General features: G+C 44.4%; 1 protein-coding gene across 4 annotated transcripts in view; it reads left to right on the top strand.

Annotated features, from left to right (window-relative positions):
* LONRF1 (LON peptidase N-terminal domain and ring finger 1) overlaps positions 1-12,406 on the top strand; it is a 33,038-nt gene extending 20,632 nt beyond the window's left edge. For 3 of the 4 annotated variants that reach the window (XM_059685532.1, XM_059685530.1, XM_059685528.1), the window contains 5 exons: positions 3,842-3,963; positions 6,511-6,669; positions 6,788-6,950; positions 8,458-8,610; positions 11,105-12,406. In XM_059685532.1, coding sequence (XP_059541515.1) covers positions 3,842-3,963; positions 6,511-6,669; positions 6,788-6,950; positions 8,458-8,610; positions 11,105-11,263 — 756 coding nt within the window. In that variant the 3' untranslated portion in view covers positions 11,264-12,406. The remainder of the gene's footprint in view (positions 1-3,841; positions 3,964-6,510; positions 6,670-6,787; positions 6,951-8,457; positions 8,611-11,104) is intronic. The other variant, XM_059685531.1, reaches the window with a different exon arrangement.
* Positions 12,407-25,195: the final 12,789 nt, after the last annotated feature.

The following is a 25,195-nucleotide window of genomic DNA, read 5'->3' as shown; positions in this document are numbered from 1 at the left end:
TGCCTTGAGTGTGACGGGACGGTGCCCCAACCCCCCAATCGGCCCTACCCTGAGCATGACTGAGGGTGGCATCACAGCCTCCCGATCGCCCTGCTCTGTGCATGACGGGGTGGCGCCCCAACTCCCCAATCGGCCCTGCTCTGAGCCCGACCAGGGCCTGCACCTAAGGATTGGGCCTGCCCTCTGCCACCTGGGAGCAGGCCTAAGCCAGCAGGTCGTTATCTCCCAAGGGGTCCCAGACTGCGAGAGGGCACAGGCTGGGCTGAGGTACCCCCCTGCCCCCCTGAGTGCACAAATTTTTGTGCACCGGGCCTCTAGTCAACACTAATAAAAGAGAAAAATGGTAATTGGCGTACGAGCTACCCTTTTCATTGGCTAATCAGGGCTATATGCAAATTAACTGCCAACAAGATGGCGGTTAATTTGCATATGTAGGCACAATGCAGGGAGGCAAAAGGGAAAGCAGGAAGAAGCCCCCTGCCACTGACAGTGATTGGAAACCCAGCGGGGAGCTAAGAGCTAGGGGGCAGCCATGATCGGAGAATCAGGTGCCTTTTCCGCCCTGGCCAGTGATAGCAGGAAGTAGGGGTGGAGCCAGCGATGGGAGCTGGTCACGGTCGAAGCTGGCAGTCCCGGGAGCTAGGGGTCCCTTGCCTGGGCCTAAAGCGAAGCCCACGATCGTGGGGCCGCTGCAGCTGTGGGTCCCCGCTGCCCGGGCCGAACGCCTCAGCCAGAGGCGTCAGGCCTGGGCAAGGGGCCGATCCTGCGATTGGAGGGTGATGGGGGTCAACGCCTGAGGGCTCCCAGTATGTGAGAGGGGGCAGGCTGGGCTGAGGGACACTACCCCCCACACACACCCAGTGCACGAATTTCGTGCACCGGGCCCCTAGTACACTAATAAAAGGAAAAGATGCAAATTGACCATATCTCTGTGACACCCACCAGCCAATCAGGAGTGAGTATGCAAATTAACCCAACAAAGATGGCAGTTAATTTGCATACACAGGCACCCAGCGGCCAGGGGCAGGGCAGGATGCTTGCATTGTCTCCATAGTGATGACACAGGCGTTCCACACCGCCCCAGCCACTCTGGGCCTGAGCGAAGGCAGAAAGGCAGCTCTGGGCCCAAGCGAAGGCAGAAAGGCAGCTCTGGCTGGAGCGAAGGCAGTGCCGGCAGCCAGGGAAAGGAAGGCCCATTCTTGCACGAATCTTCGTTCATCGGGCCTCTAGTGTGTATGTATATATATGTGTGTGTGTGTGTGTGTGTGTGTGTGTGTGTGTGTATATATTTATTAATGATTTCAGAGAGAAAGGGAGAGGGAGAGAGGGAAACATCAATGATGAGAGAGAATCATTGATCAGCTGCCTTCTGCACACCCCATACTAGGGATTGAGCCCACAACTGGGCATGTACCCTGACCGGAAATCGAACTGTGATTTCCTGGTTCATAGGTTGACATTCAAGCACTGAGCCACGCCAGCTGGGCACTACTCTATTTTTCATTGGATAACGACAAAACCTTTATTTATGCTGGATCTACAGATTAAAGGATGACCTCTCTTTATCTTACCTCCTTGTGGTCTCCTAAGAGTTTTTCCTCACTACTTTTATTAAATAAACTAGAGGCCCGGTGCACAAAAATTTGTGCACTCATGGGGGGGGGGTCCCCTCAGCCCGGCCTGTGCCCTCTTGCAGTCTGGGACCCTTTGGGGGATCACCACCTGTTGGCTTTAGGGCTGCTCCCCGGGGGATTTGGCCTAAGCTGGCAATCAGACATCTCTCTGGCTGCCCAGGAGCCCTCGGGGGATGTCCACTTGCCAGCGGGGAGCAGGCCTAAGCTGCAGTCAGACATCCTTAGTGCTGTTGAGGAGGCGGGAGAGGCTCCCGCCACCACCGCTGTACTGGCAGCTGTCAGCCTGGCTTGTGGCTGAGCAGAGCTCCTCCTGTGGGAGCGCACTGACCACCAGGGGGCAGCTCCTGCATTGAGCGTCTGCCCTCTGGTGGTCAGTGTGTGTCATAGTGACCAGTCATTCCCAGTCGTTCTGCTGTTAGGGTCAGTTTGCATATAACCCTTTTATTATATAGGATAGAGGCCTGGTGCATAGGTGGGGGCCAGCTGGTTTGCCCTGAAGGGTGTCCCGGATCAGGGTGGGGGTTCCTCTGGCGTGCCTGGCCAGCCTGGGTGAGGGGCTGATGGGTGTTTGCAGGCTGGTCACACCCCATTCAGGGTGGGGGTCCCCACTGGGGTGCCTGGCCAGCCTGGGTGAGGGGATGATGGTTGTTTGCAGGCTGGTCAAGCCCCCCCTCCCCCAGTGGGGACCCTCACCCCATGGAGGTTTGGCCAGCCTGGGTGAGGGGCTGATGGCTGTTTTCAGGCTAGTCACACCCCCTTTAGGGTATGGGGTCCCCAGTGGGTTGCCTGGCCAGTCTGGGTGAGGGGCTGAGGGCCGTTTTCAGGCTGGCCAAGCCCCCGAGCAACGGAAGCTACCAGCCTCTCCTTTTTTTCTTTTTCTTTTTTTTTATTCTGAGATTTATTTACCTTCTATAATTAAAACTTTGTTGCCTCCAGTGGAGCTCAGAGCCGGCCAGGATGGGCAGGAATCTTGGCTTCCTCCATCATTGGAGCAACCAAGCCTCCTGCTCGCTCCAGCTTTGTGGCCACGGCCAGCTGAAAGCAGGTATCTGGGGTTTATTTATCTTCTATAATTGAAACTTTGTTGCCTTCAGTGGAGCTCAGAGCCGGCCGTGGCAGGCGGGAAGCTGGCTTCCTCCATCACTGGAGCAACCAAGTCTCTTGCTCGCTCCAGCTCTGTGGCTGCCAGCTGCCATCTTGGTTGGGTTAATTTGCATATAGTCGCTCTGATCGGCGGGGGGCGTGGCTTAAGGTGTAGCGAAGGTACGGTCAGTTTGCATGTTTGTCTTTTATTAGATTAGATTTGTACTGGGCATTTGCTTTGCGCAAAGTTCTGTGCGTACACTCTGACCTGGTCCCTTCCCCTGTGCAGTGTTTAGCTCAGTTTCAGAGACGTGATGTATTCCTGTCCATGTTATATAGTGTAGGGTGTGGTAACTGCCTTTTATATGGTTCTTGGGAGACAGAAAAATAATTAGAAAGACTTTATAAAAAAGGTAAAATTGGAGCCAGACCATAAAAGATAGATGGGCTTTTCACAGGCAAGAGTATAAGAGATAGCTTCTAGCAGTTGGAACAATGACACCAAATCCATGAGGGGCGGATTCTCAGAGTCTGAAGGGAGTGGTAAAATGTCCCCTTTATACAGACAGGGGTCATCTGGGAAAAGCAACCTCTTGGCCAGGGTCTGAGTATAGTAAGGTGACAGGGAAAGGAGAATCTGAAAGAAAAAATTTGCTGTAAACTCTGCTACTGAAATAGGGAACAAAAAAGGGTGTATGTGTAGTTTTTGCGTTTTAAAAATAAGGCAAATGCACCATTTTCTTTATTCCTTACCTTATTTTTGTTTTTCAGTCAAAATGCTAGTTTCAGGTACCCATGAGCTGCCAGGTGGAGATTGGCCCTCTGTGTGGGTGATGCAGGGGCAGGGCTGACAGCTGCTAAAGGATCTGTGATCAGAGCAAGACACGGTCCTTACATAGGGTGTGGCTCAAGCTGCCACCATGCAGCTTTATGCTCTTGAGTGAAGCCTCAGACAGGTGGCCTGTTTAGCATCATCCATTGTAAGGTTCCCCTCACTAATTCGGTTAATTCAGATAGACTGTATAAATATGTAATAAGGGCTTGACTGTATCAGCTAAATTGTTTTTGCCTGTTTTATACTGTAGGAAAAAAGAATTGGAATGTAAAATAATATTGTCTTTTAGTATCTAGCAGATAGGAGGTACTGTGTCACACAGCTGTTGGAAGAATTAATAGTGAAGTATCTGCCTGATGAGCTGTCTGAGAGAAAAAAAATATATGATGAAGAAACTGCTGAACTCTCACAGTAAGTTTCTTCTCATAAAAACACAATCAAATTACAAACTACTACCCTTGGAAATAGGAGAAGCCTTCTCGTGGCAAGCTGGATCCCGCCTGTAGTTCAACCCATAGAGTCAAAGGCGCATTTCACACAGATACTGGTCAGCTTCCCCTGTCCTAAACAGGATTTTTTAAAAGTTCATTTGGTAACTTCCAGATGTTCTACTGGAAATTATTGACTCATTTAAGCAGCATTTTAGGTGGGGGAGGGGTTTCTCACAGTGACATCAGGCAGTGGAATCTGGAATGGAGAGGTGGAGCTAGTAACAGTGGTTGCTGGGAACAGCAACCCTCGGGTATCAAGGCAGTGTAGGAGGAAGGCAGGAGACAAATGGCCAGGATTGGCAGGGGATTTAGCCAATTAGAGGTTTGGAAGGTGGGGCGTTGAGTCTTGAAATTGGAAAAGGGTAGGGAGGTGACTTAGGGGCCAGATTCTCAATTAATGAAAATATTGACTTGAGGCAGAATCGAGTCAGTAACAGGAAAGTGAAAGCCCTGGGGGTAGCTTTGAGATCTGGTGGGAGAGACCATTATTGAGGACTTCATGGCCGACTGGGGATGGGAGGCTGGTCCTAGTCTTGTTGCTCTTAACCTTTATTTCTTGTGCTTTTCTTCACCTACGTCTTTCCCTCTTTGACCAGTCATTGGAGTCTCTACATTTTTTCATAGGTTTTTAATTTCTTAACTCTTTTCCTTTCATTTTCTTTTTTTAAAATTCTGTCTTTTAAAGAAAAAAAATATATATTTATTGATTTCAGAGAGGAAGGGAGCGGAAGAGAAAGATAGAAACATCAATGATGAGAGAGTCATTGATCTGCTGCCTCCTACACATGCCCTAATGGGGATCAAGCCTGCAACCCAGGCTCGTGTCCTTGACTGGAATCAAACCTGGGACCCTTCAGTCCACAGGCCGACGTTCTATTCACTGAGTCAAACCAGCTAGGGCATGGACTCTTCTTTTTTTAGTATGTGCCCTCCAAATGTCTTCATTGGGCCCGTGGCCGTCAATAAGAGACTTCCTATCTTTATGGAAATCGATATGATTGTCTTCTCGTGGAACTGATAGTTTATTGTGTGGTTCTATGGTAGAAAATATTCTGAAGTGCAGATTATGAAGCTTTTTGATCAACACTGCAAGAAGCTGCCTATAGGAAAGGTGCAGATATACTTTAAAATCTTAAAACGGTGCCACACCCGACCCCCGACAGAGCAGTGCAGTTGGTGAATGACCAGCAGTAGTAACAGGAGGGGAGCTGAGGTGAGGGAGGGAAGCTTGAGGGCACCTGCTGCTCACTGAGGAGGCTGTTGTCCTTGAGGAACGGGTCCTCCTCTGGACTTACAAGTTTTGCTGATTAATGGGTCTGTTGGGTTTTTTCCAAGTTCTCAGGTTCATAAGGAGAGTGTACAATGATGGTAAAACACAGTTTTAAAAGTAGAGTAACTAGCACTTGTACATTAAACATGTTTTTATTAAATATTAATTTTTGTAACATGATCTTTTTGAAGAAAAATTAGAAAATATAAGTGAGCAGGGGGAAAAAAGCCATAATGGGCAACCCAAAGGGAGCTTCCTTTGGCATTTTGGCATATATCCTTTTATGTTTTAATATATATAAATACATTTTAAACATAGATGGGGTCATTTTATTCATATAATTCCATAACCTCTTTTTTCATTTAAATGTATACCATGTGATGGCTATGTCATGATTTATTTTATTATCTTTTTGCTTCTAAGTTGTGGCTGCTGTACAGAGTGCTACACTGACCATGCTCAGTACTTGTGGGGAAAAGTGAGCCTGTTGGTTCAAAGGATGTGGACATTTAAAAAAGCTGTTGATGTGTATTGATTGCCACATGCTCTTTCAGCGTGGCTGGCCTGTTCCAGTCTGCCCCCTGCACTGCCAGCTTCCCCAGCCCTGTCAAAGCTGGGCGCTGCCTGCATCCTCTCATTTTCTGCAAATCTGGCAATGGAAAATGTATCTTTTTAATTACCTGGAAAAATGTTTTTGAATTACCTATTTTGATAGTTTGAAAATATTTTTAATGCCTAAGAATTTTTAATGATTTGCATTTTGTCTTTTCTGGGAATTCTTTTTTTTTTTTTTTTTTTTTTTTACTGTTATCTAAGAGTGACTAAGGGTGTTTTATGGAGAAAAGATATTAACTCTGTCATGGTACAGATATTTTAGACAGATTTTAAATATAGAATAGAATTCTAGTCCATTACTTTTTGATTCATAAAGAAACTTAGCTCTCTATATGATAACCTGGCAGCTCGAATGCAGATTGACTTGCTTGACTTGTGTGCATAAGAGGATCACAAACATTGTTTTAGTGCTAATGTATCCACGTGAGTGTACTGATTCTTGTTCTTGCCAAGAATAAAAGTTACATTATTTGGGTCTGCTTTCTTTTTTTATATATATATATGAATTTATTACTGTTGCAAACTTTACTCATTTTGGTTATAAATTCTGACATATAATAATGACACTCTTCTCTTCTTCAGCTTGACCAAGAATGTCCCCATATTTGTTTGCACTATAGCCTACCCCACTGTGCCTTGCCCTCTTCATGTATTTGAGCCAAGATATAGATTGATGATTCGAAGAAGCATACAAACTGGAACGAAACAGTTTGGGATGTGTGTCAGTGACAAGCAGAATGGGTATGCTTTTTGTGTACTTTGAAATATTTGTATTTACCTTGGAACTTTCCTTGAATATTGTTGAGAACGTGTGTGCTTGTCGCTTGAACTTTGATGTTAATTAGAATTTTTCTTTTAGTTTTGCAGATTATGGTTGTATGTTACAAATTAGAAATGTACATTTCTTACCTGATGGAAGGTCTGTGGTGGATACTGTTGGAGGAAAGCGGTTTAAGGTTTTAAAAAGAGGAATGAAAGATGGATATTGTACTGCAGACATTGAATATCTGGAAGATGTTAAGGTATTACACAGTGTTGTTTTCCAGTACACCTTGGTGTACTCTGTCCTGGGCATGGTACAGGCATCCGGGCAGATAAAACAGTTCTTCCTCTCAGAGACCCTCACCAATACTTATGCAAATTAGTTTTGACTTACCTTTTTCTTATCTTGTTCTTAATCATTGTGAGTTCCCAGAGAACCTGGGAGACCAGACCTAGATACTCTTTGTTTCTCCAGGCTCAGCAGCCAGCAGAGCACCCAGAATGTGTGTGTGTGTGTGTGTGTGTGTGTGTATTGGCAAGACAGGCACTTAACAGGGTTGAATGTTAACCTTTTTAATTTTTATTTTATTTTTTTGCTTAAAGTATTACAAAGGGTATTACATATGTGTCCTTCCCCCCCCCCCCCCGCCCTTGACAATCCCCTGGCCTCCCCTACCCCCCAGTGTCTTATGTCCATTGGTTATGCTTATATGCATGCATACAAGTCCTTTGGTTGATCTCTTACCCCCCTCCCTCCTGCCCCCCAACCCTCCCCGGCCTTCCTGCTGCAGTTTGACAATCTGTTTGAGGCAGCTCTGTGTTGACCTTTTTTAAGTGTACAGTTTAGTGGCATTAAATGTATTCTCATCGTTGTGCAAAAGTAGATGCCTTTTAAATTTATTTTGTGTTTCATTTCGCATCTCTAAAAAATAAAAAGCATGTTTGTTTGTTTTTTGTCTCTTTTGTGCTATAGACTCACCTTTTATAGCTCAGGATGTTTTTAGAGTTCTTTTGTTGTTTTTCTCTTGCGTCATCCTTGAGTGTGAAAGGCTGAGTCAAGCCTGGTATTTGCTGAGATGTGTTCATGTGTATGGTCTAGAGCGCTCCCTGACAGGCAGTGAGTGGGAGAGAAGTGTGCATTAAGGCAGTCAGTGTGAGGTGGGTGAGTTAATGCTCCATCTTCCACCTGCATTCTTGAGACCATTCGATCGCAGGCTGCAAGGCTGAGCATTTAATTGGTGCTGCCATGATCCAGCAGTCTGCAGGGTGTCCGGAGGGATGATGGAGGTGACCACAGCCTTGGGCCTTTACAGCAGGAGATGTTCATCACTGCATAAATTATTCTCTACCTTTTTATATGCTAAGTGATTTTCTAAAATTTTTTGTTTGTTTTTTGACCCCGTTCTGTGGTGGAAAATCCTGTTCCGCTTTCTATCCCTGTCATCTGCACCTTAATCCCCTTCCCTGTCTTTCCTTTTATTGTAGTAGCTGAACTCCTGCTCTTTTCATTCCACTGTTTTCAAAAACCACTGATCCATAAAGACAAAGAACTCCCTCACAATCTTACCCCTCCTCCTGATTGGGGCTGTTAGGAGGGTCCTACAGTACTGTATTCTGTGAGGCAGAAATATTTGATACGTATTGTATAAGAATAATGCTCTTATGATCCAGCACTGAAATAGGTGGTCCCTATTTTTCGATTTTTTCCCACGTCTGTGGGGTTGGTGATAATAGACACAGAGGTCTTACTAACTGTTGTATTTCTAGGTGGAGAATGAAGATGAGTTAGAGAGTCTCAGGCAGCTTCATAATTTGGTCTACTCTCAAGCCTGCAGCTGGTTTCAGAATTTAAGAGACAGATTTCGAAGCCAAATTCTTCAGCACTTTGGCTCAATGCCCAGGAGGGAGGAAAACCTTCAGGTAAGATGGCTTTGATGTTGTTTCCAAAAGTCTAACTTTTAAAAATAAACCCAAGTGAGTAGATTTTTAAGGTTTTGCTGTTGTTGTCCGGTTTACATCGCATCTCCTTTGTCCCCGTCTTTGGAATCATGCCTGTATTCCCTAGCACAGTGGTACCCGCTGCATTTGACGTGGGAGGGGTGTGTAGGTGTCGCTGCAATGCCCGTAGGAGTGAGGGCCAGGAAAGGTCGAACCCTTAACTGAGGAGCCCTTTTCAGAAGGAGAAATAAGACATCCAAAATGGGACGTGGTACCATCGGGTAAATTGTGACAACTGCACCTCGAGCCAGTCAGCCGTCGTTCTGGGACAGTTGAGAGATGTAGTGTATCATTTTCTGTACTTTGAAAATTTTTTTCTCACCACCTTTTATTCCCAACTTTCAGCCTGGCAATCAAATTCATTTCTGTCTCTTCATGTTTAATGCTACTCTCCTTGGAAACTGCTGTCCTTATGGCCTAGCTCAGGTACTTAGGGTTTGCTTTTAAGCTTAATCTAATTAATGTGTAGCAGGCACTCTGAGCAAGCGATCTGTGCAGCAGGCACTGTGAGAGGCAAGAAAGGAGGGACCCCAGCCTGGGAAGTCTGAGCTTAGATGCATCAAAGCACTGACTTTTAGGCACAAGTGTTTTGAATTGCATAGAAGAAAGTTTGTGGTCAGAAGGTGATAGATTTCATAAAGGAATGACTATAAATAAATACGAAGATGGAGAGAAAACAGATTCCGCTGTGACGCAGACTGCCTCTCAGGTCAGTGCTCTGAGGTCAGTGCAAGTCTCTCTGAATCCCAGCTGAGTCCTTCACCTGAACTCGAAATTTCAGCATTAGACCATCTTGTAATTGAGCACTTACTCTGTCTAGCATGTTTGTTTTATCCTGCCTACCTAAATCTGATTAAATTTAATAGAAAAGCTTTTGATAAGCACAAAATTAATAAAGTTTAAGTGTTAACAAACCCAACTTGTAGAAAAATTCAGCATTGCTTTCCCATGGCCTTTACCACCCTCCCCCATTATTACCCTATCCTCCGCCATTGCCGTCTGTTAGTCTGTATGAGGCAGGATTCAGTGAGGAAAAGAAGAGCCCCTCAGTCTGCTCCTGGAATGAAGGGCTTTTTAAGGATGTAGATCTAACGCCCCAGCTTGGAGAAGATCGGGGCCTGCTCCGCTGTTGCTCAGTGTCAGCTGTAGCCGCGGAGCAGGTGGTTTTCAGGAGTTCTCTGGAAGCTTCTGTAAATCTCACATCTGCCCACACTTGGCAACAATCTCCAGAGGGTAGTGACTTCCTCTTTTCCAACTTACACGTCTCACTCAGGAGTGCCTCTCATTGGCCAGTCTAACCTGGAACCATATGGGGAAGGGGGTTCTGGGGAATGTAGTTTTCTGATGTCTCTGATAATGCAGAAGGAGGTGGTCATGGTGCTGAGTAGAGCACAGACAGTACATAAATATCGAAATCTAGTTTGAGTCTAAGAGTGCATTGAGACCAACACTGATACAGCTCCTTTTGTCATTCTGAACTTTCAGGTCCTATAAGAAGCAGTTCAATTGTAGTAAAGGTGGCTTAACAATTCTTTTGTATAAGTTCCTGTTCTTTCAATAGCCAGTAGTCAGCCCTTATAACATCAGGGGGACTTCTAGCTTTCCCAGGAGTCCACAATTCTTTGAAGATATTTCAGAATACCAACTAACTTTAAAAAAAAGTGTTTTAGCCCTAGTGGTTTGGCTCAGTGGATAGAGTGTTGGCCTGTGGGCTGAAGGGTCCCGGGTTCAATTCTGGTCAAGGGCATAGGCCTGAGTTGCGGGCTCCATCCCCAGTAGGAGGCGTGCAAGAGGCGTGCAAGAGGCGGCCGATCAATGATTCTCTCCCATCATTGATGTTTCAATCTCTCTCTCTTCCTTCCTCTCCGAAATCAATAAAAACATATTTTTTAAAAAGTTTTAAATATGCATGTTAAGAAAGCATTTCTCAAGTAGGGACGGTTTTGCCCCCGTGGGACATTTGGGAATATCTGGAGACAACTTCATGTCACAACTAGGGAGGTGCCGCTGACAGAGGCAGGGTGCTGCTCAGCAGGCCGTGATGCCCAGGACGGTTCCCATGACAATCAATCATCTGGGCCCCAATGCCAGTCGCCTGAGCATGAGGAAACCCTGCTCTAAGCAGTTCCTGCAGAGGAAAGAGTGTGGGCTGTGGAATCAGGTCTGGGTTTGGATGTTGGCTCTGCCACGTGTGAGCTGAGAGAGCTTGGACAAGTTATATTGCACTTCTGAGCTCCAGTTTCCCATTTTTTATGGGTATAGTAATAGCCTTCCTTGCATGATTGTTTAAAGGATTTGAGATGGGACTTGATAGGGAGAAATGCTCAGTCAAGACTAGCTTGTTGGTGGTTTGTTACTGCTGTTATCACATGGACACTTGTTTAATTAATCCTATAAAATGTTGCTTATTTTTTAGGCGACTCCTAATGGACCTGCCTGGTGTTGGTGGCTTCTTGCAGTTCTCCCTGTGGATCCCCGATACCAGCTGTCAGTTTTGTCAATGAAGTCTTTGAAGGAACGGTTGACAAAGATACAGCATATCCTGACCTATTTTTCTAGAGACCAATCTAAGTAACTAACTGCTTGGATCTTCCTTTAAAGTTACCCTAACCTGGCTCTGTTGATGGCCAGGTTGTCTGCTGCCTTTGCACCTCCAGTGCTGGTTTGAAAAATGTATGGAAACTCTTGTTTTTTTTATTTTATTTTATTTCCTCAACCTCCAGAATCATGTGGTTCTGCAAATGAATACCCTCAACTAGGATTTAGACCACTAAGAACTTGCACAGGAAGACACACAGCAAATGTGTGTTAAACCTCTACATTGTGATGAAGTTGCACTATGTACCGTATTCTGAAATGAAATGAGAACTGTGTATGTGTGTGGAGTGTGTGTGCGCGAGCGTGTGGGTAGTATGTGTGCATTTTCTCTGGCTTTAAGATTTTAAAAGAAAAAAAAAAGCCATAGAGAGCAGAGCTTGCCGAGGGTCATTTACTGCCCAAGTTTACAACAGTAGCGATACGAGTTTTTGCGAATTGCATTTGCCTCCAATTTCTCTGTCCGAATGCTTCTGTTTGCACAGGTGTGTAAACTGTGGTATCGCGTATCGCCCTGCTGGAGATCCTGCTCTTGCTGAACTGTCTTGACCATTGACTATGATACTTTCCTATTTATGTAAATACGTGCACCCCGGTGGCCGACAGGGGTGCAGAACCTAGAGCCAGTTTTCAGGAACAATTGCAAACCTGACATGGTACTGTGCATCTATTCACAAAACACTCAAAACTGTGAAAATATGGTTTACATTTACTTGTACATAAAGGCAAATGGAGAACTAACTCAATTCAGTATCAGTGAGTTTGTACCTTTTAGGGGGCTTTTCTCATTAACTGCCCATCTATGTGATTTATAGTTTGACATGATGTGTTTAAGGACCTGAGGGACGAGAAGGAGCTTAATGTAGAACTAAGCTTTTACAGTCTGTTTTGTTTTCTAATTCTGGTCGCGGTGCAAATGTTAGTTATGCCTTACTCATCTGACAGTTAGAGCGCCATGCTGTGACGTGATTTATACTCATGCTGCCCTAGACACTTTTGTAATTATTTGTTGCAAACTTAGGACTGTCCCTATTAACTTTCTTTTATGTAAGTAATTTGTAAAAATTTCGGAAAAACTTGCTTTTGCTTATTTAATTTTGAATAAAAGCTAAATTCATAACAATTTTTTCTTAATTTTAGGTCATTGTAAAAAACAGTCAGTGGGGGAATCAAACTACAGAGTGAAGGCACCGTTGGGTTTTGCTCACTGTTTGTGCCGTGAGACATTAACACGAGCTTTCAAAGTGCTTTTCTTGGTCAGATTTTCACCAAACAATGCAGTGACTTAAGGAGGCTTAAGGCCCTAGAACAGTGATGGCGAACCTTTTGAGCTTGGTGTGTCAGCATTTTGAAAAACCCTAACTTAACTCTGGTGCTGTGTCACATATAGAAATTTTTTGATATTTGCAACCATAGTAAAACAAAGACTTATATTTCTGATATTTATTTTATATATTTAAATGCCATTTAACAAAGAAAAATCAACCAAAAAAATGAGTTCGCGTGTCAGAGGTGACATAGGTTCGCCATCACTGCCCTAGAACCATCCTCTAAAGCACTATTTTTCAACCTTTAAAAAATCCACGTCTCTTTAGGATGAGGATAAATACATATTACCCATTAGGGGCTTCTCTTGGTTAAATGGACTTGACCATTTCGGCCCCCACTTTCCCAGCTAAGATTTTCCAAACATCTTTTAATATTGAATGTTGATATAAAAAATATGCTCAGAAATGACTGCCTTGAGGACCACCCGCTGCCCCTCAATTATGCTGATTGAGAATGTTCATTAGTTCTGCAGAAAATATTGTCTAAAGAATGGGCGATTTCCCAAAAGCACCTTCTCAATAGTTTCTGAAGTGTTAGGTTACACTTCTTTGTAATAAACTATTAAATGCTGTTAAATGGTGTCTGGGTAGTAGAAGTGCAGAGTTTACCTGTATAGTTCAAATATGTATCAGGTGGCAGTACAAGTTAATGGTTTTGAATCTACATCTGTAACGTGTGCCTGAAGTGCACACGTGTGAGCACACACCAACACAAATGGGCATTAAGTTGTCTCTATACACATGTACTAATAGGAATTCCATGGGTTTTATTTATCATCTGACCTTAATTTTGTGATAGATAAATTCTGATAGTTGCTGTCTAAAGATTTAAACAAAAAATATCCTTACAGCCATGGTTCAGTGGTTGAGCATTGACCAGTGAACCAGGAGGTCACAGTTCGATTCCGGTCAGAGTACGTGTCCAGGTTGTGGGCTCGATCCCCAGCATGGGGCATGCAAGAGGCAGGCAATCAATGATTATCTCTCAATATTAATGTTTCTATCTCTCCTTCTCCCTTCCTCTCTGAAATCAATAAATACATTTTTGAAAGCATCCTTACAGAAAGAGCTAAGGAATCTGACACTTTCCCTCCTTATCATGGTAAGTGACTAAGTTCTATGATGAGTTTGACTTTTCAAGCCAAAGTAGCTAGTTGCTGCCCTTGTCTCCTTTGCACCTGTCTTTACACCAGTTCTTCCTGCTCTCCAAGATCCAGCGGGAACTCTGAACTCCATAGCATTTTCCTTCTCTGCTCCTGGCACTCACAGGATAACTGAATTAAATACAAACCCCTCTCCCAAATGCTAGGGCCAGTGTCCAGCATTTAGACAGATTTGAGCTCTAAGACATGTGCTGACCACTGAGCAGAATTGAAATAAATGCCAGTTAAGAAGGGAAATTGGGTGAGGAGGATTATACTGCAAATACCTTTGCCTTCCCTTCCTCCCCAAATAGAAAAAGGGACAGTAATGAAGTCTGATGGCATTGTGAAACCGAAAGTCTGTCCGTTGGCCAGTGCTGTGAGGAACTCCTGAGATACGGAAACAGCTGATACAGGAGACCAAAGGAGAACATAGCTTCACAGAAACTCAGTATGCTTAGGTTTGAGAAGGTGCAGTTCCAAAATGATCAGTGAATTCAATACTTTTCACATAGTCCCTGACACCATAGAAGCATTCAATGAGTGAATCATAAAAAGCAAGTAGATGAGCTACGCAGAATGAATTAAAGAATAAATGAGGTGGAGAGTCGAGTGGGGGCGCTTTCCTGAACACAGTGCAGAAATCAATGCAGTCAAAATAGAAGGGAAAAACTGAGGCATGGAAGACAAAGTTTTAACGTCCATGTAATAGAAGTTTAAAAAAGGAAGAGAAGTAACAATTCTCCCAGGGCTCAAGGACTAAAAATAATCTTTATTAGGGGCTAACTTCCTCTATCGAAAGGGAAACAATAAGGCACACTTACCCAGGTGGACCAACGACAAACAGCAATAACTCAGTTGACTGGCATTGTTCTGCAATGAGGTTACTGGCTGGATCACATGATTTTTCTTCCTAAGACCTAAGCCAATGTCTAAATGCCAACATTTAAATAGTGTTTAATATACAGGGTGTCACCCCAAAATGTATACACACGATTAATTATAAAGACAGTGTTTATTAAAATACACTTAATTTTCAAATTTGAGCTATCAGCTGTTAAAGTGTGTATACACTTTTGGGTGACACTATATATGTTTTTAAATAGAGGAGACATTTATGACCCAGCTTACTAGTAGTTATATGAGCTCTCTTGCATACCTGTCTCCAAATAGCTTTTGGTTGGTCACCAACATAAATGTATCCTTAAGCTTTTTGTCACAACTTAAGGTAGTGAAAAGAATATAGATTTAATTTCAAAATGTGGTAAGCACCACATTTAATTCTCAGAAAATCCCATAAAGTAGGTATTTTTGTCTAGATGAGGAAACTGAAACACTATGTAGTTAAGTCATTTATGGGTTGAACTGTGTCCCCCTCCCCCCGCCGAACATGTTGAAGTTTAAACTGTTGGAACCTCAGACTGTGACTTTATTTGGGAATAGGGTCCAGTGTGCAGATGTAATTAAGAGAGGACATACTGGAGTAAAGTGAGTCCTTAGTCCAATATGACTGATGTTTTTCCAAGAAGAGGAGGAGACACACAGCAGAATGCTATGTGAAGCACAAAGACTCCAAAGACAGCCCATGTGGCCATGGAGGCAGAGATTTGAGTGATATGTCCACACGCCAACGAATGCCTGAAGGTATCAGAAGCTGGAAGAGGTGAGAGAGAACCCTTCCCTAAAGGTTTTGGAGGGGGTATGACCTTGGTGACATCCTGATTTGGGGCTTGTCTCCAGAACTGTGAGAGAATGCATGTTGTAGACTGTTTAAAGCCACCCCGTTTGAAGGGGGGCAGCCTGGGAAAACCAGCATAGCATTCATTTCAGACTGACACAAGGATTGTGATGCAAAGGCCATGTGCAACTGGGACTGGACCTGGTTGAGCACGCATTTTCTGGTTAAAATTGATTCTAGTAACTCATCTGATATAATTAATTCTAGAGTTGGAGGATTTGTAAGTAGAAATAAAGTTGCCAGAAATGAGGAAAGGGACAAATCAGCAGATCAGACTCAAAATAGTTACACCTTTTACTTCAGGCACATTCATAAATCCATGTAAACCAGCTGGTAAATGCAAGACACATAAAGGCCATCCTCTCACCCCAAGTCAAAGCATTGGAATGATTCTAGCACCTCATATGCATAGCAGTTACTCAATAAATACCTATAGAATGACCACCTATCGAGACAAATATGAGCAGATAATTTCATGTTACCACCAATTTGTTCACTTTTCAAAACTAAGAGCTCAGTAGGGTCTGCAGGGAAACAAATTTCATGAAGTGAAAGGTATCCAGGTATTTACTGGGACAATGCAGTCTGTCCGTAGGTTATTTTCATTCTTTTTTAAAATTCATTGATTTGAGAGAGAGAGAAAAACCTCGATTTGTTGTTCCACCCATTCAGGCATTCATTGGTTGCTACCTGTATGTGCCCGTACCCTGGTACAATGCCCTACCCAACTGAGCTACCTGGCTAGCACGATTTTCATTCTTAATTTTACAGATTCTTATGCTACTTCTGCACCATATTGTTGATAACATATGACAATTAAGAATGCCAAATGGAGAAACTCTAGATCTCTTTACATAAAAGACTACTAATTTCACATATCTTTGGTTCCAAAAGTATTTATTAGCATTTACCTTGTGCCCAACACGGAGAGGTATTTGAAATACAAGTATCAGCCCTTTAGAAACTTAGATTCTGACCTGTTCATAAAAATGTGTCCAGAAACACCTAGACTCCCTTTCTCTATGAGTTCATCTCATGACTTATCAATTGTCCCGAATTTCTAAAAATTGTTACTCAAATCTTTCCCAGTAGAGGCACACAGGCGTCACCTGGTGGCCAGTAAGATCAACTGCAGGCTGAGATGCCAGCTTTTAGAACCGTTGGATTCCGGCCCATTTTCCTGCACAATCCCGGAGAAAGAAAAGTGGAGGAAATAGGACTTGCTTGTAAATAGCTGGGCTCAGATTTCCTCCTGCCTCCCACTGGCCACCAGAAGGACTTGCGATGCAGTGGAGAACACCGCCACACCCTGCAAAGGGAGGGTTGGGTTGACTGCTCACCACACGCTGATTTAGATGATTGCGTTGGTGGCTTGTTTTAATATAATTACAACAATACTACACATTTTAAAATAAAATTAAATAATGTGGACACGTAAAAAGCAAAGTTCAAAATTGTCTCACCATGTCTCACCAATTACCCAGCCACCTAAGCGCTCTGTTTGCAGTATGGACGTGTTTTTAGAAGAGACTTGCGGGAGGTGCCTTCGTGCTAAATTAGTAGGAAACTGGAGAAAACAATGCCGCAGGAAGCACCATCTGCCACATTTCCTCAGTTGTAGAAACGTCTCAATAAATCTAGAAATTCCCCCCATGAGCTTTCACAGATCCAAAATTTGTAACAACTGACATACATCAATACATACCACATTTCAAACTCCGTGCTATTAAAACCGTACCCTGCAAAGGTGATGTGTAGCACACCGCCACCCTCACTACACCTTTTTTACGAGTTTGTTCCTCATTTGGTTGAGACTTCCTAAGCCCCAAACCGATGTCACCCTATAAATGGGGTTCGTTGTCCGATGAAGCAAGTCACTCAATGGGTCTGTGTCTGAATTTTTCGCCACTAGGTGGTGCTGTCGCATCTGAAGATCAGTTAACTGGCGTTCCGGTAGGAAAAGTTAGTTGATTTTCACCTGGAGCTCTTCATCATTTCTCTGGCCCTAAGCATGCATGCACCTCTGTGGTGAGCCTACGCAGTTCTCCCCTTTTACTGCTTGGTACTGCTGAGGGGTCCTGGTTTTGGCCGAGGAAGGTCACCAGAGGATACTCCCTCAGCATTCCATCACTGTGTTCTTTTTCTTTATGCCTCTTACTGATTGTGTGTCACTGACATTCCTGCACTCCACTCTGACTCTCTGACATATTTTTTTTTAAAAAAAAATAATATATTTCTATTGATTTCAGAGAGGAAGGGAGAGGGAGAGAGATAGAAACAACAATGATGAGGGAGAATCATTGATCGGCTGCCTCCTGCACGCCGCACACTGGGGATTGATCCTGCAACCTGGGCATGTGCCCTGATAGGGAATTGAACCGTGACCTCCTGGTTCATAGGTCAGTGCTCAACCACTGAGCCACACCGGCCGGGCCAACTCTCTTACATCTTAAAAAATTCAGTCCAGGCCTTGGCCCCGCAGCCTGAGAAGTGATCTGGGCCAGGAGGGTTGGGTGGCAATGGAGTGTTATGCTAGGCTCCTGGAGAGGGACTGTAGGCTGTCTTAAAGATGAGTCGTGTTTAATCAGGTGGAGAGGGGAGGAAATGAACTAGATGGAGGAACAGCATGAACTAGAGTTCTCTATAAACAACAGTAACTACTAAGGAAGACAACAAGTACGCTTATTCCATTTGGGCACCAACAGATGATTCTGCCAACCTCCTAGATAAGAAATGATTCAAGCCCTAACCGGTTTGGCTCAGTGGATAGAGCGTTGGCCTGGGGACTGAAGGGTCCCAGGTTCGATTCCGGTCAAGGGCATGTACCTTGGTTGTGGGCACATTCCCAGTAGGGGGTGTGCAGGAGGCAGCTGATAGATGTTTTTCTCTCATTGATGTTTCTGGCTCTCTATCCCTCTCCCTTCCTCTCTGTAAGAAATCAAAAATATATTTTAAAAAAAGAAATGAACTAACCAGTTTGGCTCAGTGGATAGAGTGTTGGCCTGCGGGCTAAAGGGTCCCAGGTTCGATTCCGGTCAAGGGCATGTACCTTGGTTGCGGGCACATCCCCAGTAGGAGGTGTACAGAAGGCAGCTGATAGATGTTTCTCTCTTATCCATGTTTCTAACTCTCTATCCCTCTCCCTTCCTCCCTGTGAAAAATCAATAAAATATATTTTTTAAAAAAGAAATTATTCAAATACCGTGAAATTTCATCAAATTCGCTGCACCTTTAAACGCACGATGCTTGATTTATCTCACAATGACAAAGAAATATGTAAGTCTGTCTCTGCTTCAAACTTAACTGTTGGGGGGTACGTTTTAGGCAGCTTACTGATAAAGGAAATGTTAGGAGCTGAATTTTTTTCTTTTTCCTTTTGTTAGGAGATGAATTTGATGAGAAGAAAAAACATGAACTTCCTGTGTTCTAGGTCACCACCTTCTATCCTCTTTCCTTCTTCGAAGTATTTGTACGAGTCTTTTGTCCCTTATGTGTTTGTCTCCAATTTTCTACCTCTGTGAATTAATAAAGTTGTTCCTTTCATTGGCTCCGTTTTAATGCAGTTTTTCCAGGTAAAGAAAATAAACATATTTTCTCATTTTATTTTTAATTGGAAGCCCCAAATTGATCTGTCACCCTTAAAAATGGGGTTAGATGTCCAATGAAGAAAACCACTCAATGGGGATATGTCTTTTTTCACCACTAGATGGTGCTGCCACACCTGAAGATAAAACAGGGCCAGTTAGCTTCAGAAGGACAAAAAAAACACACACATGCTCTTAGATAAGGCCATAGTGTTTTTTTAACCAGCTTTTTAAAAATATACATTTTAGGAAAACATCTTCCATATTAAAGAGGAACACTTTTTTAAAACCATAGTCTTGAGAGAGACTGAGAGAGAAATTAACATTTTTACTAATATTTCCTAGACGTGAAATCTTAGATGAGCTATTTAACTTTTCCGAGCCTCAGTTCTCTATAAGATAATGAAAATAAAAACTATATCTCATATTTTATAGAAATTAAATATTTACTACATATCTCACAGGGGTATATAATGGATGCATAAAAATGCTAAGAATGACAACGTTATATATATATAGGCTTTTAAGATGATCACTTCAAGGGTTAATATAATTTCTGGTATGAGTAGTTTGTGTTTTTATTTTTTGTTAACCCTCACCTGAGGACATTTTTCCATTGATTTTTAGAGAAAGTGGAAGGGAGCGGGAGTGACACAGAGAGAGGAACATCAATGTGAGAGAGACACATTTTTTGGCTGCCTCCCACATGCACCCCGACAAGGGCTGGGGATAGAAGCTGCAACCAAGGTACGTGCCCTTGACCAGAATCTAACCCTGGACCCTTCAGCCTGCCAACGCTCTGTCCACTGAGCCAAACCTGCTAGGTCTGGCAGGAGTAGTTTAAAAGTGAATTTTAACGACTTCTTACTCCCTCCCATCCACATCTGACTTGAGTGGTAATGGAGTAGGAGTGTGTGTGTGTGTGTGTGTGTGTGTGTGTGTGTGTGTTCAAGTGAAGCAATGACTGTGGGCTTATTTTCTTTCAATTGAAAATGGTTATATGTGAAAGTGCTCTGCATACTGCGAAGTGCCTGGAGTCCATGATCCACCTGAACCACCATCTCTGAGGAGAGGGCCCGGATCGCGTGCACTCAGTGTGTCACATCACAGACACTGTGGGCGCGTCTGGCCGGCTCACGCGGATTACCCTCCTGTGGAAATTGCCTGGGGTCCTCAGAGGCTGTGTGTTTTCACTGAGACGCTGCCCCCAGGCCCGATTACTCCGTTCTCGGAGTTCCATGAGGAACCACAGCATTCCTGTGCTAAATCCCTTAACCTGCTCACCTCCACTTCGCTTGGAGTCTTCACTCCCGGCCAAATGAACCTTAACGAATGCAGCAAAGTGAAGCGATGCGTTACGTTCATAGCGCCAGGCTATCTCTTACGGATGGAACTGTTTTTTTGCCTAAGAAAAATACCTTGAAAAGTAGCTTAGAATTTCTGGTAAAATTCCTCAGCCATAACTCGCGGGAGAGAGCTGAGCGTCACGGAAGTAATGGGCAGGTTTGGCAGAGCAGGTGTTGAGTGATTATTGCCACGGGGGCGGGGGGGGGGGGACAGGATGCGCGTGCAGTACAGACACCCACAAGCTAGACAATTCAGAGCTGTGGGGGCACATGGAGAAGAGTTAAACCCGTTTTATTTCAAAGGCTACTTCTGACCTCGGAATGACACAAATGTTCACAAATGAATTTTCGGGTTTAAAACCACCAGTCATTATTTTATTGTCACAGCTTACTGTCACCTTGCTAGATTTTTTTCCTCCTAAACTTTCCACTTCAGTGGAACTCCTTAGTCATGGCCTCAGCCATCCCCTCGCTGACAGGCCGAGCCTGTTGGGCCCGCACAGGTGCACAGGTGCTCAGCACCCTGAGCATCTTCTAGGCACCGACTTTGAGAGTTGAACGTTGTCCAACTTCCTGGGTCTTAAGGTCTAGCCGGAGGGGTAGAATATCTACGGCAGCAGCAAATAAGTCGTGTGAAAGTGTGACCAGCGCCATCAGAGAATCGCACAGGATGTGGCTGTAAGAAACAGGCTGAGTGGCCTCTTTTCGATACGGCGCTGGAGGAAAATGTTTTTGAGAGGGTGAGAGGCAGTCAGGTACGGACGGAGAGTCACAGGTGAGAAGAGGAAGGCGTGAGGGCTCTGAGGTGGCAGAGACCTGACCTACTGGAGAGCCAGGAGCTGCCTTTCGGAAATGCAGTCAGGAGGAGAGGCGTATGGTGTGGAGCTGGTACGGGAAGCCCTTGGCAGAAATGTTCCTATTTTTTAAAAAATATGTTTTTATTGATTTCAGAGAGGAAGGGAAAGAGAGAGAGAGATAGAAACATCAATGACGAGAGAGAATATTGATTGGCTGCCTCCTGCACGCCCCACACTGGGATCAAGCCTGCAACCCGGGCCTGTGCCCGGACCAGGAATCAAACAGGCGGCCTATCGGTTCACTCAGCCGCTGAGCCACAGCAGCCGGGCGAAATGTCCCTATTCTGATGGGCAATCCAATCGCCCCTCAGGTATGGGATGGACAGACACATTTCCTACCTCCAGTCGCTTCCTCCCTGCGTTTTCCATAACTAGGCCAGGCTTGGAGAGCTGACCACACAGAGCGTGGTCCCTGTTCTTTGCGCGAAGCTGGCTCTTGCTGGGCCGTGTTGTGAAGTGCATGAGTCACCGCCACCTCACCGCACACGTCGCTGCACCGGGGCTGCCAGGGGAACTGGGGTCCGACTCGTCCTCGCTCCTCTTTGTTTCCAGAAGCCACCTGTGAACGCTGACCTCCTGTGTTCTAGCCACACCTCGTGGCTCATGGCAGCGCTGAACACGAGAATAATCATGGGGGGGGGGGGCAGGGAGGGAAGGGCAGCTGCAAGGGGCTCCCCTTTCCCACGGAAGGAGCACATTATCAGCAGCCGAAACCAAAGTCGTACCAAGCGGAAGTTAAAGGGACCCTCTGGCTATGACAATAACTCATTGATGGAGAGGATGTTGGTTAACTTTTATTGCAATGCCACAATAGTTGGCTTGCAGGAAAGCAATGGTATTAAAATGCTCACGTTACCAAAAAGAAGCCCTATTTTTCATGCTGGGAATGAATGCTCTGACCACTTCCTCAGGGCTGCCCTGGATGCCTAGGATCTGATGACTGGGGGCGGCAAAGGGTTTCAGATGCTAATCAAGAAAGATGGCCCTTCTCCAAAGCACTACGTGATCTGGGCAACACTTCATTAGGGAGTTGGGGGGGGGGCTCATTTCCCCATCCACGTAAGGAGGGACTCAGGCTAGATGTTTTCTGAGACCTTCTCCAGTCCTAACTCTGAGGATGGAAGGACAGCGGAGTGAAATAGGAAAGAAATGGGGCAGATGGGATTCGGCAAAGCTGGGTGTGAGTTCTGGCTTCATCACATCATAGTTGTGAGATTTGGAGAACAATGCTTAGCCTTTCTAATCTCAGATTTCTCATCTCTAAAATGGAATGGTGAAAATAATACACGACTTTCTTACGTCCAGTGAAGGTTTACATGTTTAAACTTTGTAAAACTCTGAGGCTCAGTATAAATGTGAGTTTTGTCACTATAGTTACGATGACGAAAATAAAAATAAATAGCACCAACCAATACCCGTTTATTATTTAAAAATATATATATATATATATTATTGATTTTTTACAGAGAGGAAGGGAGAGAGATAGAGAGTTAGAAACATCGATGAGAGAGGAACATCGATCAGCTGCCTCCTGCACATCTCCCACTGGGGATGTGCCCGCAACCCAGGCACATGCCCTTGACCGGAATCGAACCTGGGACCCTTCAGTCCGCAGGCCGACACTCTATCCACTGAGCCAAACCGGTTTCGGCACCCGTTTATTATTTTAAAGCATGTGAATATGTGGTCTCTTCATCTTCACAACAACTCTATAGGATAGTACATGACAATCCCCACTTCCCAGAGGGGAAAACTGAGGCAGAGGACACGAAATGGCACGACCAGCAAAGAGGCCGGGTTCGTGGCAGGAGTCAGAAGGCCCCAGGGCAAAGCTTGGCTTCTGCATCAGCTCTAGTCCTTAAAACCTGATGTGAAGGGACCTCAGAGATTTAATGTGACCACAGATGACGGGTAGTCCTACTCTTCAAACTTCTTCAGTCATTTTTCTGAAAAACTTAGCTCAGCCGGCATGGCTCAGTGGTTGGGCATCGACCCATGAACCAGGAGGAAACGGTTCAATTCCTGGTCAGGGCACAGGACCAGGTTGCAGGCTCAATCCCAGTGTGGGGCGTGCAGGAGGCAGCCGATCAATGATTCTCTCTCATCATTCATGCTTCTATCTCTCTCTCCTTCTCCTTTCCTCTCTGAAATAAAAAACAAACAACAAACAAACAAACAAACAAATAAATAAAAACCTATTCAGGGAGGTAAAATGATCCCAAACGATTCATGTAGTCACAATCATGCATCAAAACACGTGGTTTTAGAATGTTCCCTAAAAGCAATTTGGTAAAAGAAATCAGTATGACCACCAACTAGCCCTCCTATTCAGAAAGCGATTCTGGAAGGAAAACGTAGCAACTTAAACACAGAGTTCCAATAGCTCAGAAACCCCAGAAACAAACACAAACACACAGAGAACACCAGTGCTCATGCGTCAGTTTTCGTGTGCACACAACCTTCACCTGTGAAAAGCCCCCGTGTCCCACGCCCACCCCAACAAGCACCTAGGAAAGAAGTCAGCGTCTCCATCCGACTTGGCCCTCGGGCACAAAGGCTGCCTAATGACAGGCGTGTTTCTGCGGTGGAATTTCGAAAGCAGCAGGCAACAATTTAATTAGCTCTAAGTCAATAAATCTCCATGAACCCCAGCAAGGCAGTAAACCACAAGCCTTGCTAGCAATTATCAGCAGAAGATTATTCATGTAGAACCATGATGCCTAACATTTGGCAATACCCAACATGAAATATTTATAAGTTTCCGAGAACGACTAACAATGGAGAATGGCATTAACATGCATCAGACTTAATTCTGCTAGAATCCTTAATTTAGAAAGAATGCACACAAAAGGATATAAAACACGGGAAAACCACAGATGATAAATGGCCAAAGGAGAGACAAATCACAAAATAATTTCCCAGGTGCTTCATAGAATGTTTCTTTTAGAAAGTGACTGCATGAATATTTCATGTAGGGAAATGTTGATCCTGGTGGGAGTGGGTCACACTGTGTTACTCACATATTTGTTGTATATAACTACTCATCATATTGTAATTCCTTACATGAAGCCGTCCCTAGAATCTGCCTCAAGTCTCACTTACCACACTAAACACTGCCATGGGTTAAGAGGTGATTGTTGGCTTTGATGGGAGGGTTCTGATTTGAGAATCAATGATAATTTTGACGAAAGAATCTAATGAAATAAAACAGATAAACATGTTTACCAGGCCCCAAGCTTCACCTTCTGCAAGGTATGTGCACCCCGCCCCCATACTCACTAGCTGCAGTACAATTCAAATCTAGCAGATACACCCAAGTTCTTTAGTGCTGACTGTATCTATTGAAAGTAGAATATAGGGTTTCTCCTCCGAAGTCCTAAAAATAACTAATTTTCAAGAGAGGCAAGAAAAACAAAACCAAAAAACAAAAAATAAAACAAAACCAAAAAAGAGTGGTAGGCTAGTAGAATGTTATTTTTCCTGCATTATCATAGGGAAGTGGTCGGCAAACTGCGGCCCCTTGAGTGTGGCTCTTCCACAAAATACCACGTGCGGATATGCATGTACAGTGCGATTGAAACTTCGTGGCCACACTCAAGGGGCCAAAGAGCCGCATGTGGCTCGTGAGCCGCAGTTTGCCGACCACTGTCATAGGGTTACTCTCATTCCCTGATCCTTTTTTTTTTTTTTTAATAAGTTTTTATTGATTTCATGGAGAATAAGAGAGCTGGAGAGAGAGATAGAAACATCAGTGATGAGAGACTCATTGATCGGTTGCCTCCTGAACACCCCACTACTGGAAATTGGGCCCATAACCTGGGCATGTGCCCTGACTGGGAATCGAACCGTGACCTCCTGGATCGTAGGTCGACACTAAACCACTGAGCAACGACAGCTGGGCTCAGCTGTCTTTTAAA

The sequence above is a fragment of the Myotis daubentonii genome, chromosome 2 (assembly GCF_963259705.1).
Source record: "Myotis daubentonii chromosome 2, mMyoDau2.1, whole genome shotgun sequence".
NCBI classification, from domain to species: Eukaryota; Metazoa; Chordata; class Mammalia; order Chiroptera; family Vespertilionidae; genus Myotis; species Myotis daubentonii.
This window is presented reverse-complemented; position numbering and strand designations above follow the sequence as displayed.